Genomic DNA, 15,687 nt, shown 5'->3' on the forward strand with positions numbered 1-15,687 from the left:
TGTGCATTTAAAGTAAGATTATATACTTGCGTATGCCAGCCAATACTTAATATCGAATTTAGACTTGTATACTATGGCTCAAGTAATATCCACCATAGTTTAAATTAAAAAATCGCATTTGTGAAGTCACATCTTCACTAAGAAATTAGTAATTAGTAAAATAGTAGAAATATGCAACGAATTATGACAGCCCACGTTTACAAGTATCAATTAGTATTTATTAACATCAAAAACATTTCAACTTTTCTTAAATTACTAGTGAACACATACCTTTATTTCACATGCTGCCACAAATATCAAGGGTATTTACAGTTATACATACAGTATTTACATATGTCCACAGGAGGCATGTACACAAGGCTTGTGTGGTTTCCTATTTGATTAAAGCTCAAAGTCAGCAGCCTCAAATTGAGGAAAATGACAATACTTTAACAAGGACTTTTTAGGAGTAATTTACAAATGTAAAAAATTAAATCACGTCTTACAAAATATGTTTGATTTAACATTTCACTGGTTGTCCACAAATGACATTATGTATAACATAAGACACTGTACATAAACTTAATCCATATCAAAAGATATGAAATCAATGTAATTTCTTTATATGGCATCGAGTGATAATGTCACAGCATCCCATTAATTCTCTTAAATTGTACAAAGTAGTTGGCAGATAGACACACACACACACAATCATTCAACTCAAAACTATTTTCTCTCTGCGCTTCCCTTTTCAGAGAGTATGTGAAGCAGCACCAACTACAACATTAACATGCGTTAAAAAGTCTTGTGTGAATTGAAGCATTAAAAATGTCTCCTTTTTTGTTGGCGGATGGATTTGGCAACTCAAAACCATATATTAATCTTCTTTCATACAGACATAATTTGAAACTCCTCCAGTCAATACTACACATCTTCAATAAGTTAAATACTGCATTAATTAGGAAAACTCAGCAACGCTGAATAAACAAAATAAAAATTGTGACTCAACTAGCAAGGACATTATGAGCACTGGTTTTAGTTAGACACTTGTTTTCTTTTTACATAAAGTAAACTAATTAAAGAGCCCTGGACTCAACGCATAGTACTAGGAAGCCATGCTATAAATAATGAATATTATTTTGTGTTGGAAACAGTTAATGTCGGTTATCGATAGTGTGCAAAGTAGTGTTCCTATTGTAGTGGTTTCAGTACAAGGGTGGAGTACAATAGCGCGTTGCTGATACCGGAACAGACTTGACAGTCAACCTAAAACTAACATGTTCCATTAAAATAGGCCGCAGACCCAACTGCCGCTTCAACTCAACGCAAGGGAATTCAGTTTGGGATTGAACCAGGTGGACTGCTTTCCTTCAATTAGATGTACTCAAAACATACAAATAGATCCGACCCTTACAAAAAATAAAAACGGCGGTGGACTCATAAGGTCGAAAAGTACTCGAAATATCAACGGCGGTGTAGGAAACCGTCATCGTCACATGGACTTTGTCAAATAAGAAACAAATAAAATACAAAAAGATCATAAAGTAAGGCGTCATTTGAGAGTTGTTCAAGTTTCATACAACGCTCACCTCTCATGGGTAGTGCATCGTTGTTTGTAGTGCATCTATTAAGGACATGGCGTTTGGCTAGAATATGGCATGTAACGGTATTTGATGATTCCTCTCGTTCTCAAAACACACCTACCAACTTAACTACACCAACATCCCTAAAATGGGTCCTCCGCGGCCGTCACATTTCAAAGGTTTTTGCTACTTTATCAGAGTCATAACCAGCACATTGACAACTTTATGTTGGACTTCGACCCAAGATTGGCAAACTTAATTATGACCATGATGATGATGGCAGGGCACAGCTCTGAGAAAGGCCTCGCTGTGGCTGTATCCCTGGCAGCGTTTGGTTATCGATATCAAAGTCAAATCACGAGTCGGTGTCCCGCCGGGCCGTGCTCCTCTTTTGCCCCCGCCCAGTGCAAACAGCTGGTCGCCGGATGGGTCCTCCTGCCGGGATGCTCTACGCCATGTTTGCCAGCTCTGTGGAGTCCGATTCGGATTCGGCCTCCTGGTCCCTGGAAGCAAACCGACAACAGATCATCAATAAACGGAGCAAAGGGTAAAACGACACGGGATCACGCGTAGAGACGACTCAGGGACGTCAGCCCAGGTCCATTGCCGTACCGTAGCTCCTGCAGCAGCTTGCGGTTGCCCTGCCTCCTCTCCTCGTCAATGGGGTAGGAGCGGAAGATGAGCAGACCCACCAGGATGAGGGCGATGGGGGCGGCCGACACCAGCAGCCTCAGGGTCAGGTCCACCTCGGCCGGCTGACTGCAGCCTCTGGTGATGTACCCGGCGAAACTGGAGGAGGGAAGGGAACTCTGTCAGTCAGCTTCAAGAACCCAAGAGAGGGAAATGACTGTCACCACAAAGTCTTTGGGACTTCCCCAAAGACTGCGGTTGAACGCTGTAATCGAAAACAACTCGTCACCGGTAACGTGGACGTCCGGGTCTACTTTAATGTCAACTACTGATTTAGGATTAAATTAAAAAAGGGATTTAGTGTAATCTGTCGTGTTGGTGTTTTAACAATGTGGCCAATTTAAAAGCTTTTTTTGAGAGCGAGAGAGCGAGAGCGAGAGCGAGAGAGAGAGAGAGAGAATACATACTCTAAGCTGAGCGTGGAGATGCCCAGGGAGACTCCGGAGGCGAACTTAGTGAAGAATACGTAGAAGGAGTAGAAGATGGCCTCATGGCCCACAGAGTCCGGGTTGGCTACCTGGAAGTCATCCACCACGTCGGGCAGCATGGACCTGAGTCACAGGATGAGGAAGAGGAGGACCCCGGTTAGGGTGCTGCCATCATCATCTATCTAGGTACGTACGTGTGTGTGTGGGTACGTGTGTGTGTGTGGGTACGTGTGCGTGTCTTACCAGGGTAGTAGGAAGGCGGCGGCCACACCGACGCCGGCCGCAAAGGCCACGATGTAGGTGACGATAAGGCTGCTCTTGACACACACCACCATTATCATGAAGGGCACCACCGACTACAGAACCAGAAATACACGCACGCAGCGGGTCAGTACCATCAGCACTGTGGCTTCAGCGGGTAGGCAGGGCAGAGCACTAACAGCCTGCACTTCATACGTTACAGGAAGTGAATTACAGGAAGTTACATTGCAGGTAATTAAACGAAAATTGGCCATTTGTGTTGTGCTCACTAATATAACATTTTCCAATAAATAACGAGGACAATTTCTGTCAAACAGCAAAACTTGGCACCAAAAACATCATTCAACATTTAATTAGCTAAAATACAAAACAAATCGTCCATTCCCGATCGCAGGGTGCCCGCCAGCCAGCGGGGCCTTTGGTTCAGAGGAGCGCTCGGCCGCAGGTCTTACCGAGGTGCCAAAGTAAACGGCCGACTTCTTGCCAAACCGCGTCAGGAACCACTGCCAGAAGGGGATGGCCAGGGTGGCGGATAACTGGTGGTGAGAGGAGAGAGAGCAAAAGGAGAAGCCCCGATGAGCCAACACAAGCACACTCTCAAAGAAAACATCCAGAAAAACCCCAGCGAGACCTTCAATACCGTGGGACTTTGGGAAAGAGGAAAAAAAACAACAACAGTCTGGTTCTGTACACCGTAGCCGACTCTCGAAACCAAATAAAATCCCCCCCACATGACGACAACAGCGTGAGACAGAATGACTTGGAGGCTGAGCGGACATTTTCAAACAGCCTTCCTTTCAGTCCTCTTGATTAAAGAAGAGGAGTGGCGTGGCGTGAGGTGGAGGAACCGTTTACCTCTCCCACACACACACCAAAGACAACAGAGGACGGGACATGAACAATACAGCCTTCCATGCGCAACCACCCCCGTGGAGTCCAGCGTTAGATCATATTGTTGTGCGCTGGAGTTCCCCGTATCGTGTGCTCTTTCGGCTTCTCACGGCCAACCCAGATCACAAGGCCCAAACATATTCTTCGTATTCAAGGGACAAACAATCGGGGCTGAGAACCAAATCTGGGTCTCGTCGAAGGACGCAAGTGCGTTGCGGAAAGCACAACTGGACATTATTCGCAGGGTTTGAAGTTTTGTGTATGTTTAGATATTTTACGGCTTTTCTTTGCTTCAGAAGCACTTATTTTCTCCGCCTGTTCCGCGGTCGCAAACCCCCCCCCCCCCCAGCCCCAGCCAATCAGGGCTCGCATGGCCGGCCCCTTGTGCACATGTGCAAGTCGTTTAGCCCCGCGGGCGGGTCAACCTCCCCTGGCGAGCGACGTGGCACTGTGTGCCAGCCTCCTCATGGGCCCGGTGGAAACAGGACTTCTGTTGTCGTTGTCCTCGGCCATGAGATGAACTACTCCGTCGCACTCGGACAATGTTTGTCATTCACGAGAGCTCCGTTGTTTCCATGGCCGCCACCCCCCGAACAAAGCCGTCAAAGTGCGATCAATGAACGATTTTTCTTATGAGGGAGGGAAGAAAGACCCTAAATGGTCTGGCCTTTCAAGGGGGAACCAGGTGGAACTCTTCCAAGAAGGACACAAGAATCGCTTGGTTGTTCTGCCGTGATGGGCGGCCGAGGGATTAAACCCCTTCAGTGGACTTGAGCGATCGTAATGGCTTAGCTAACTTCTAAAGTCGTAAAAAAAAAGAAAAAACTATTTTCAAAAGTAATTGTAAATGTTAAGTCATAAGTGAGATTCAGATCAAAAGGAGGCAGAGTAATCCTTTGCGTAAAGTGAAGGATAAGAGAACGTAATCTGTCCGAACTCACTCAACCTCAACCGAGAGCGGGGGTGAGGGTACATTACCGAATGTACAGTTCTTCTGTTGATGTCATGAACCGATCGTTACAACAGCAGTCACGCTACACAATGGCACAACATTATCTAAGTTGTTTGTGGGGATAGTCTGGCATTTAAATGGTGGGTGTTACACACAGGCAGAAATATAGATAAGTAGGAAGGTGGCAAGACACTGGGTCTCACTTAGTGGACCGCATTTAGACCGAGATACGATTTATGACCCACCCGCCACAAAAGATAATGATTTGTCTGTCTTGTTCTGAAGACATGGGCGAATTCCATTGCCAACTGGGCTCTAATTGAGGAGCCAGTGGTGGGAGCCAGAGGCCATCGCTGTGGACACTCACCATGATGACCAGCAGAATGTTCTGGAAGTCGTCCCTGAAGCCCAGCGTGGAGCTGCAGAACAATGCAAAGTTCCCCTCCAGCAGCTGTAAAAAGAACCAGAAAGAACCCTCGTAAATCACCGGTACAGTCGCCCGCGTCATTGGGTCAGAATAAGGAGACACCCCCCCCCCCAGGCACCAGACACAAGACTCCTAGCAACCAACACGAGAAGAGGCTTTACTCAGAACCACACACAAATTAAGTAGTAGCCAACATACACAGCCCCACTGTTGGTTACCGTTGGTTATTCATCGCTGCCATGTCGGCCAAAGAGTGGGGCGACTTATTCAGTTTCAGTTGTCTTTCTCGAAAAACAAAAAAATTAAATAAAACTCTCAGAGCCATTTTGTATAATAAAGGCCGTATGGGTGTGTGTGTGAGTGTGTATGTGTGCGTGTGCTGTACTCACCATGAACGCCAGTGAGGTGAATAGGAAGCCCATGACCAGCTTGGCATAGGGTCCATGTCCCATCACAAGCTTCATGCCCTGGAAGAACGACATGGGCTCCGACCTGGGGCGGCAGGATTCTGGAAACGGACCAGAAAGAAAAGGGGACCTTATTGGAAAATGTTTATCAAACTTGACCACTCAAACCCCATAGAATGGTTTTTCAATCGTAAATTGTATTGAAAGAAAATATTCTCCTTTGGCACTCAATGCTGCAAGACAAAAATGTCCCGTCATCAATGACTGACGGAGTTTCCACAAAACGTCAATATCAGGCTCTGTCACATGAAAGACCACATTTCATGACATTCAGCTCATTTCCTATTAGCGTCAGTTGTCATACCACAGGTCATGTGGTGTGAATGTCCTAACTCTGTAAAACAAGGCCCGACTTTCCAGGAATCAACTGTTCAAGGGAGGTCCGTTCCACAGGTACGAGTGGCTAAAGGGGGTTATACTTGGTGACGGACAGGGAGCTCCTTACCTTTCTTCTCGCGGACGCCAAAGAACAAGACGATGGCGCAGAGGATGTAGATGCCACAGATGATGCCAGAAGCGATCATGTAAGCGTTTTTCTACATTTGGAGAGAAGGAGGTGATAAAGAAAGGGAAAGAGAAGGAGAAAAATGCATTAGTCGCTAGTCGCAAACACTGGTGCTTCATGAGATATTAATATACAAGTGACGCATGGACAATTGATTAAAAAAAGACTTTAAAAAAAAGAGTAAGGTAAAACATTTGAACACGATATCAAGATGGCCAACTATACACTAGCACACTATATAGTCTTTGGTCCAGACGCAGGTCACAGCTTTGCACCTGCCCGCATCGTGTTTGTGTGCGCTTGCATGCATGAGTGTGTCTGTGTCCGTCTTTACCGTGTCATCCAGAGAGATGCCGGGAATGCTGGAGTTGGATTCCGGTTGGGACCACAGGACGGAGGAGGCATTGCCCCCAAGCTCGGCGGGGACCCCGTTGAGTACGGGCACACAGGGGGCGTTGGCCATGCCCACGATCTGACCCTGGATGGCTGTACCGATCACCGTCCCCAGCACCTCAATGGTCATGCCTGAGAGAGAGAGGGTGAGGGAATTAGTGATGTTGAGGCTTTATACTAACTAGACTTCACCAGGACATCAAGAATCAATAGATCAGAGTTTCAGATGCAGAATTATCACCATACATCATTCATTGATGACTTGTTTTGATGGATATTGCATTGTATACAACATGAAAATGCCTTCCATGAGTCTTCGAATCTGTTGAAATGACCCCTCTCTTGTTCCTTCTACAGAACGGTTTTATTGCAAGTTAGATATTCTGGAAATGTATCTGATGAAAGCCACCACTGTGCTCCTCTGATGAATTAAAAACAACACAGCAATTGAGATTAAAACCTGGATTTTGAGATCCAAAGATGTGACGACATCAAAATGAAGGGTAGTGTGAACTGGTACGTACGGTAGGCAGTGGCCGAGTCCCGCTCCTTCTGATCCGAGGTGATGAACATGGTGAGGGAGGAGTAGGGCACGTGGAAGCACTGAGGAAGACATGAGGAAGAGGAGAGTCAGTGGTGGATCGCTGAGGTCGGAGGCTTCCAAAAAAATGCACACAAAAACACACACACGCACACACACACACACCAGTGTGCATTTCAAATATGTGACATCAAAGACTTAACACGTAGTTTTGAATAAGCAAAGCTAGTGGGACAAGGATAACTTTCCATGACACTGTGTGCCCTTTACATAGCAGGAACTGAAAGAAAAAAAAAGAAAAAATATAGGGGGATTGTTCAGTTCTTTATTGTTGCGCTTTGCAGTAACAGGGCTGCCCGCATACAAAAGTACGGTTTACATTTAGAGAAGTTGGCAAGTCAAGTTCGAGGGAAAACACGCCACTATGTGTTTTCCCTCGACGTAAGCCACACAAGTACAAAATAGCATTTTTTAGACAGAAAGAATTCTGAGAAATGGACCACTTACTGTCTGCAGGGTCTGGAAGAGGCAGTAGAAAACCAGGTACCAGATGACCTTCCCATCCTCAAACGGTGGGACATACCAGATGAGGAAGTAGCAGATCACAGCCAGAGGTGTGGACAGTATGATCCTACGGGGGAGAGACGAGAGAAAGAGAAAGAGAAAGAGAGAAAGGGTCAGAAATGTGAGCACTCAAACTTATGTCACAAACTCCCATGACTGCAGGCTCTGAAAAAGAGGGGCCACCCATTGCATAATGTTATTTACCCCCCTCCATTTCATCAGCCTTTAAAACAGTGGAGGCAGAGACCAGAGCAGACATATCCAATGGATAACATAGAAGGAGACCTATGGTCAGGGCAGGGCAGCACTTTAGTCACACGTTGTTTTAATTCTAATGCGCGCGCACACACACACACACACACACACACACAGTCTTTAATTCCAACTCAGGTTCCACCTATCAAAATGAAAAGGTATTATAATCCATATCTGCACTTCCAAAATATTTTGGGTATCCAAGAAACCTCACCGAAACTTGGGCTGAATGATACGATATGCAATAGGCATCTCATAATGTCCCCTTAAAACAAAGTGTTCGACTTACAATGCCATTTAAACTGTTTAAATGATCGGCCGAACACATCTTATACCGAAAATGGTCGTCACTGTTTGTAAATTTCTTTATTTCTAAAGATATTCACTGAAAACATGCGACAACGAGTTGTGCCAGGTTTGAACACCATTGTGTCACAATGCCAACGTCTGACATCCTGCTCAGCAGGATCAGTGCTTGTGTGTGTGTGTTAATGCTTGGAACATGTGGCTGGAACCTCTGTTGTGTTTGCCATTGTATATACCCTAGAGTAGACAAACCTTTATCTACACTAAGCACCTCCCTTTGCTCGGAACCGGGCAGATGACCGCATCACGATGCGGTCATCTGCCCGGAACCTGGAAGCCGAACATGTTCACAGTACATCCTGTCCATTCTTGTGCCGGCCCCCCACCTTCCCGTGGCCTGATCCAGCTGCTCCAATCAGATGCGAGCATGACTTCTATTTAGAGAGGGTGTGAGTGTGAGTGTGTGTGTAAACACGGAAGAGGCAACCTGAGGGGCCTAAGAAACAGGAAGACTGCTCAAAGTGATTCATCCTTAGGCCTGCAGGATCACTAGAACACCACCATGACCAGCGTCAATACCAGGACAACGATGCACTACTTCTTCCATTACATCTTTTCCCAACACTGGTCCATCAGGTTTTAGCTTCTGGAGCACACCAAACAGAACTGTAACTCAGAAATACACGCAAATATGTACCCAACCCCGATGACTCATGGAGGTGATCGATTCCAAACGGCAAATTCAGTTCATTGCAAGTCGAATATGGAGCAATTGGATTAAAATATTAAAATATGAATGTACAAATAATAACACAATTAAAATCTGCATTTATGTTCTATTCCAGAATTTCCCTTTCCAACACATGTAGGCGTGATCATGAAGAAGCTATTGAATGCTCTGCCATGACCCTGCATATAGTACGATGCTCTTCTCTCGCGTTAGATTTCAGTCCCCTGCTAAAATAGCCGTGCTGACTGCGGGCCGGGGTAACCCTTCCCCTAGTAACATTTGAATCTTAAAATATGATTGCAACCCCAATTTAAAATCAATAAACATTTATGAGCCACGATATAAAAGGACACCAAACCACAGGTGTAAACATGTTCAGTTAAAAGCCACGCCATTTAATTGCTTCCTTTAAATAAAACATTTCCAGAATTTGTATCATGAGATTAGGTGAACGACACACATTCTCTCTCATGTTCTCTCTCACAGTAGCAGAGTCACGCCACGGTTGAAACCTCTCCCTCCGTCTCTCTCACTCTCTCCCAAACAACGCCCCCTTCCTTCTCTTCCCTTTGCCTGAACGACCGCGAGTAACCTCGCATTCCTCCGCCACCCTTAAAAGAAATGTCTGTTATCGCCATGACAGCAGTCTACCGAGTCGCCATTGGCTGAGGTAGATGGTGTGTTGTGGGCTGGACCAATGCTGAGCCAGCATGCCTCTGAACCCCTCCCCCCACATAAAAAACCAACACCCCCCCCCCCCACCTTCCCACATACACGCACAACACAGAAGCAGGAGACAAATAAAATACAGGGAAGAAATTGTTCGATCTTTCCTTTGCATTGCAACCTTAGCCACCATAATCGGTAGAGATCTGCTGTTCTCCCCATAATGCCTCCTTTCCGCCTGAAACCCTGGTCCTAATCATTATTTATTTTCCCCCATGTTATATTATTATTGTTGTTGTATGTCATTGTTTTATGTTTGTAAGCACTTTGGGTCACCTCAGTTGTTTTTAAATATGCTATACTATAGAAATATAGTTGACTTGACTTGAGAGGGAGAACATAGCAGGGTGCTGTGGGATCACTAGCATCGTCAGATTTTCTATCAGACATCTCAACACTGATCCTCATCTCTGGCAAATAATAAATCACCCTGGTTGTAGCCTGTCCGATAGGGAATTTTTGGCTTGGCTTGTTATCATGCACTTAATATTGCCAATGTTTATTACATTTGCTCCCGTCCTTCATTTAGTTTAGTGATTATTGAATATGTTGTCTGTGTGGAGTTGATGCATGCTGCCCTCACATAAGGACCGAGGATCATATTATTTATGGCCAATAAAGATTAGAGAAAGAGTCCATCAACTGCTTAATCTAAAAATGTATTGGTAGAACAAAAAGGGGCACATGAAATAAGAGCCTGGATCACACGCCACCCTGCTCTGAAATTCACAAGCACCAAAGGCTCCTTTGACATGAGTGGGATAAAGTGGGCCAGTGTAGATTTCAGCGGGCCAATGGCAGAGCTGGATGTTGTGGGGTGATGGTGATGCCACATCATCATCGATGATGACGATACAATGGAGGAGCAGCCGACCAGGCCGGTTCTCTCCGAGAAGCCAGAGGTAAACAAAGTATGTGGTCTCACGGTCACGCTGCCTGACATCGTCGGGCAACCAAATTAAGGGGGTTGTCAGTCTATTTCAGTTATGCAACTGCTACCGGCATTACGTGAATGAAATGCAAAAATAACTAACCGCACCAAAATGTACCTGCCTGTGAATCGGCCGAAGAAGGAGCCGTTAGCCACCACAGACTCCGCTGCGGCTCTGAAACTCATCTAAAAAAGGAAGTCTAGACAGGAGCTGGGGAGGGACATATCACGCCAGCAAATGTTTTCTCTAATGGAACTGGAAGCATATTGGACATCTACATTCAACAAATGTGTCCCAACCGGATGAAGCCAAAAGACATGGCTTCATGTGCTAGCCCACATCTACTTGTCTCACAGAGTTAGCAGTTACAATTGAAAAACAGTTTCCCCTCCCCATGTTTGAAATGGCTTTGTTGACGGGGACAAATGATTAAAAGAGCGAGTGTATCTGTTGTGAAAGGGCATTTATCCCAGTAAAACAAGGGCTTGGTTTATATACACACACACGGCATGGCGTGTTCAATCAGGCAGAAGCGGTTGCGTCAGTGTGACCTCATGTAATCCTTCCCCTTACTCGCTGACGTGGAATGTTCCAACAATGTGATCACGAGACCACACACACACACACACACACACACACACACACACACACACACACACACACACACACACACACACACACACACACACACACACACACACACACACACACACACACACACACACACACACACACACACACACACACACACACACCCACCCACCCCTAGGATGATGTGTGGAAAATCACATGGCTACGAACCTTGATCAGCAATACATAGCAATAAACCTTTCCAACTGGAGAAGAGGAGCCGAGCCTCAATGCTAGGCATGCACGATCCGGTCCACGTTGGCTAGCGTGCAGGCGTTTACAATATACAGAGGGGGCCATCTCCCCTCTGACTCAACTTCAATTGAATTGCCAGATTTCCATTCAAATCCCCTGCTGTTGGGATCCAGCCAGAACGGGCGGGTTGGGGATTAAAGGTCCCAGTAGTGGGAGAGGGGGGGGGGGGGGGGGGGGGGTGGTGATACGTACCAGGGGAGCATGCGTCCAAAGCGGGTCCAGGGGCTACGGGACACCAGGAAGCCCACGGTGGGGTCGGTCACCGCGTCCCAGGCCCGCCCCACGAAGAGTATGATGGAAGCATAGAAGGGGTCCAGCTGTGGACAGGGCGCAGAAAAAAGAACAGACGCTTTAGGCAGATGTAAAAGGGTGGGGCAGCAGCATCACGTTGGTTTTGATGAAAGTTATTTCACAGAAGAGATTAAAATGCATGACGTTTGACGCACAGGGACACACTCGCAGTTGATGAGCGTTACATTCAAATTACAGATTAAATAGATTTGGACATCCTCAAGCTCCTCTCGCCGACGCAAAAGCAAAGCCCAAAAGGATCAATATGCAAACCGAATAACCTCATCGGATATGGGTCATGATCCATCATGTCGGGACGTTATACTTTAAAACTTTTTTCTCCTGCAGTAGAACAGTAAGAACTGAATAGCTAAAGTTAAATATTTGATGCCTGAATCACTAGGTGCGGTTCACAAACAGTAACAGGTGTGGCTAGGACTAAAAGGCGGGTCATCTTTCAGCCTGCCCGCCACGTAACAACTGGCTCGGTCTATTCCGAACAAAGGCTTTTCTTAAGATCTGCAAACTCGGAAACCTTCTGACCGAGAACTCCCTCCCTTCGGCCCCCCCAGCATGATCCCATAATCAGCGTTTGCGACTGTTCGACCGAAAGAATAAAGAAACATCCACCCAGGGGGGCGCCTGACTTTCAAGCAAACATGGCCTTGACCATTAGATTAGTGTCGGGCCTCATTAAAGCTACCCCCTCTGTAACGACGCTGTGGACGGCACCGTCCTGCCCCGAGAGCTACTGGGCCCAGCACCCCGTGGCTCGCCTTTTGAGATTACAGTGGCGACCCGCTGTGCAGCCAATGAGCCAAGAAAATCACAGCCTTGTTCCAGCACTGCCTTGACAATGGCCACTGGAACACCGTGCTGCTCAGACACATCGGCTAACTCGGGCCCCCCCTTAGAGAAAGGGGCTTCGCAGGGATGTGGGTGTGGTGGACATGCGAAGGGGAGAGGATTTCATAGTTCCACACCGACATCCCCCACCACACATATCACGTTTCCACTGGGTGGCTTCGGGGACACACGGGTCTCTTTTTAGAGCCACCCACTCCTCAGGTTTCAACGCAGGCTTAAGGGGAAGGGGACGGCAAGGGTCAAGCTGAAATGTCTGCAGCGGCAGGGGTCGGGGGCAGGTCAGGTAAGAGGGTGGGGTCGAAAGGGTCGAAAGGTCACAGCGTCTCACCTGAGCCACGTCCAGCAGGTAGATTTGCAGGAAGAAGCCGAGAGCACATCCTGTGATCTGGTAGGGCGCTCCGCCGACCGCGTAGCACAGCTTGTTGCAGATGGACAGGGTGCCCCGCTCGCGCTACGAAAGCAGAGAGAAGGACATTTGATAGACGGCCAACGGACCTGGAAGCAGCCTTCAAAACTGGCTAGTGTCCTGTGAGCGGGAGGGATACGACGCTGGGTGTACTGTTCTCACTGGGTGAACATCCATCTATCCAGTCAGTTAGCTCAAAGCTTTTGTCATGGTGTATCCTACAAGCTTATATACTCAAATCGCGCTGCTTCTATCCAAAATCCAGGCACCTTATCGACAGCATATTGAGCACTCTTGACTCGTTTGGATCATCTAGAGAAGTTGGAGTATTGCATAAATGCTTGAGTAATGGACAAGTGTGTTAAGAAATACAGGCACGTTTTGACTATTTTTACACTTGCAGAACTCACTAACTGGTTAAGCGCAGTTAAGAAAGCCCCCAGAGTTTCAACAACACATTGATGAAACCTTATTTTCTGATTTTCCAGGAAATGTACTACTTGGTTCCGCTTAGAAGCAAAGAGTATTTGTCACAAGGATAAAATATTCAGGGCTCCATTCCTCAGTCATCCTGACAAGGCTTTAGCCCTTTAACTTAGCTGGCATACATCTTGGTCCGTCAGTGAGAAGCCTAAAGGATTTTGGAACCACCACAGCGTTGGCTCATTTCTACTACTGTGTGGGGGCCTACTGATCCCCACTGTGGGGCTAATTCATGGCTGAAAAACAAACAACCCTTTATAAGACTTCAAGTGAATGTAAATCTCCTGGTATGGTCTCTAATTGCCAGGAACTACAACACCCTGTGCGATACCACAAAGTCAAAACCTAGGTTCATCCTTCAGTCTGAGGACACTCTATTGAATGTTCTGGGACTGTTTTATTAGAACTCAGGGTCTGCTTTTTTTTTTGTAATATTTGTGTGGCTAAAATCAGTAAAAAAAAAAATCAAACGTATCTTAATAGGAGCAATACCACAGGATGGTTGACAACCCTAGTACTTGGTGGTCTTGAGTCTTATTTTTGTAAGACATACTTGCACAACTGGCTCTCTACTCGACATGTTGCATCTCCCAAAACACAGCACACCTGTACCTCCTGCAAGAACAGCTCCTGGCGAGAGAACCTACCCCATGGGTAAATTATGAAATCTAATGATGTAAGGTTGATGATGATGATACAACCATGACAATGCTTTGAAATCGAGAAAATAAATGACACTTTCCCTCAGCTGAAAAAGTCACGCCTTGTGTCATCATACGTGTCGACATCCTCCATAACAGTAAGTACATTGGCATTATCTTAAAAATGCGTTTATAAATTCGACACTCTTGGATGTAAGGAAAATCATACGGCCTTATTTGATTGCTTTGGCGTTATAAAGTATCATAGCACAACCACCCATACCGACTGACTCTGTGATCCAGAGTAAATCTAAATAAGCTGTTGTATTTTTAAGGCGCAAGCACACCAGGCCCATTGTATTTATTTGATCGCAAACATAACATTAATAAATAAACCCCACTACTCCAACACTGATAGAAGTAACCTTTAAATGGAAGGGAAGTAACATGTATACTCCCCCCGCCACAGCAGTGTGACACGTTGCTTTAGTACATCATTGGTCTCAGACACTAATGTTATAAACAGACACGATGCCCGCTAAAATATCTCCTCTTCCAGCTATGATTTATCTCTCACAATCAATCCACCTTTTAATTATTAACATATGATTAATGAAAGCCGAATGAAGATGCTTAGGTAGTTGAATATTTCGAGGCTGGGAATGGGTTATTATTTCAATTCCTGAGCACAATCGTTAGTGTTTCCCTCCCCACAGTGAACAGAGTAGTGTTTAATCTCATTTTAATAATTCAAACAAGGACCTACCCGCCCATTATTCACCATTTTTTATCAGGGGCAATTTGGGGATTGTCCCCACCTTATAGGGCAGAAATATTAAATAAATGTATCAAAACTTGTGTTCTTCTTTATAAAACGATTTACACAAGGTGAGTGAATGCATCCTTTTGTAGTAAACGAATGAATGAACGTAACGTACCTTCCTCCGAGCCAGCTCGATGCCATCTGAATTGACCGTTTTGTTCAACAAACTCGCATTGGAATATTGCTCCACTCCTTCCCCTTTTGCCATAGCCGAGTCCGACCTTTTGGACGGCAAAATATGAACCAAAAAAATGTATCTTCTTAAAACGTTTGATTACTAAAGCAAATCTAAACGAACGTCTCTTTTTTAGGACAATGCAACGCAATCCACTCGTCCTCATTCAAATGAATGAGGCGACTCGGCAAAGCGTGTGAGATTGTAGTAATCTAAGGACACACCCCTTTTGTTAACGGATCCACCCTTCCTTAGACACACCCCTAAAAAGCCAGTTCAAATAAAGAGATGAGATGAGATTCAACCGAGTACGGGTACAGAGCCAATACAATGCAGTTGACATCCAACCAGAAGTGCGCAAGAAGCATTAAATTCCAAAGTGCAGGTTGAATACAGTATTATGTGCAGCTATGTAGACAATAGAGATTAGAATATAACTATGTACAACAGTGTATATTTATAATAAAGTTATATAAATACAGGTTT

The 15,687-nt window shown here is 45.7% G+C and overlaps 1 protein-coding gene across 2 annotated transcripts; it reads right to left on the reverse strand.

Moving 5' to 3' along the window:
• Positions 1 to 256: 256 nt before the first annotated feature.
• Positions 257 to 15,432, reverse strand: mfsd2ab (MFSD2 lysolipid transporter A, lysophospholipid b). Of its 2 annotated transcripts, none has more exons than XM_060044231.1 (14): positions 15,142 to 15,432; positions 13,002 to 13,124; positions 11,708 to 11,832; positions 7,625 to 7,748; positions 7,101 to 7,179; positions 6,518 to 6,708; positions 6,124 to 6,214; positions 5,601 to 5,719; positions 5,152 to 5,235; positions 3,394 to 3,477; positions 2,924 to 3,036; positions 2,660 to 2,803; positions 2,175 to 2,351; positions 257 to 2,065 (listed from the first exon to the last, which is right to left on the reverse strand). In XM_060044231.1, the coding sequence occupies exons 1-14, from the start codon at positions 15,232 to 15,234 to the stop codon at positions 2,011 to 2,013; spliced, it is 1,602 nt and encodes a 533-aa protein (XP_059900214.1). In that variant the 5' UTR covers positions 15,235 to 15,432; the 3' UTR covers positions 257 to 2,010. The 2 variants fall into 2 exon arrangements, with proteins under 2 accessions (XP_059900214.1, XP_059900215.1); XM_060044232.1 differs by lacking the exon at positions 15,142 to 15,432 and adding an exon at positions 14,116 to 15,101.
• Between the last annotated feature and the right edge of the window lie 255 nt (positions 15,433 to 15,687).

The sequence above is a fragment of the Gadus macrocephalus genome, chromosome 22 (genome assembly GCF_031168955.1).
Source record: "Gadus macrocephalus chromosome 22, ASM3116895v1".
Taxonomy (NCBI): Eukaryota; Metazoa; Chordata; class Actinopteri; order Gadiformes; family Gadidae; genus Gadus; species Gadus macrocephalus.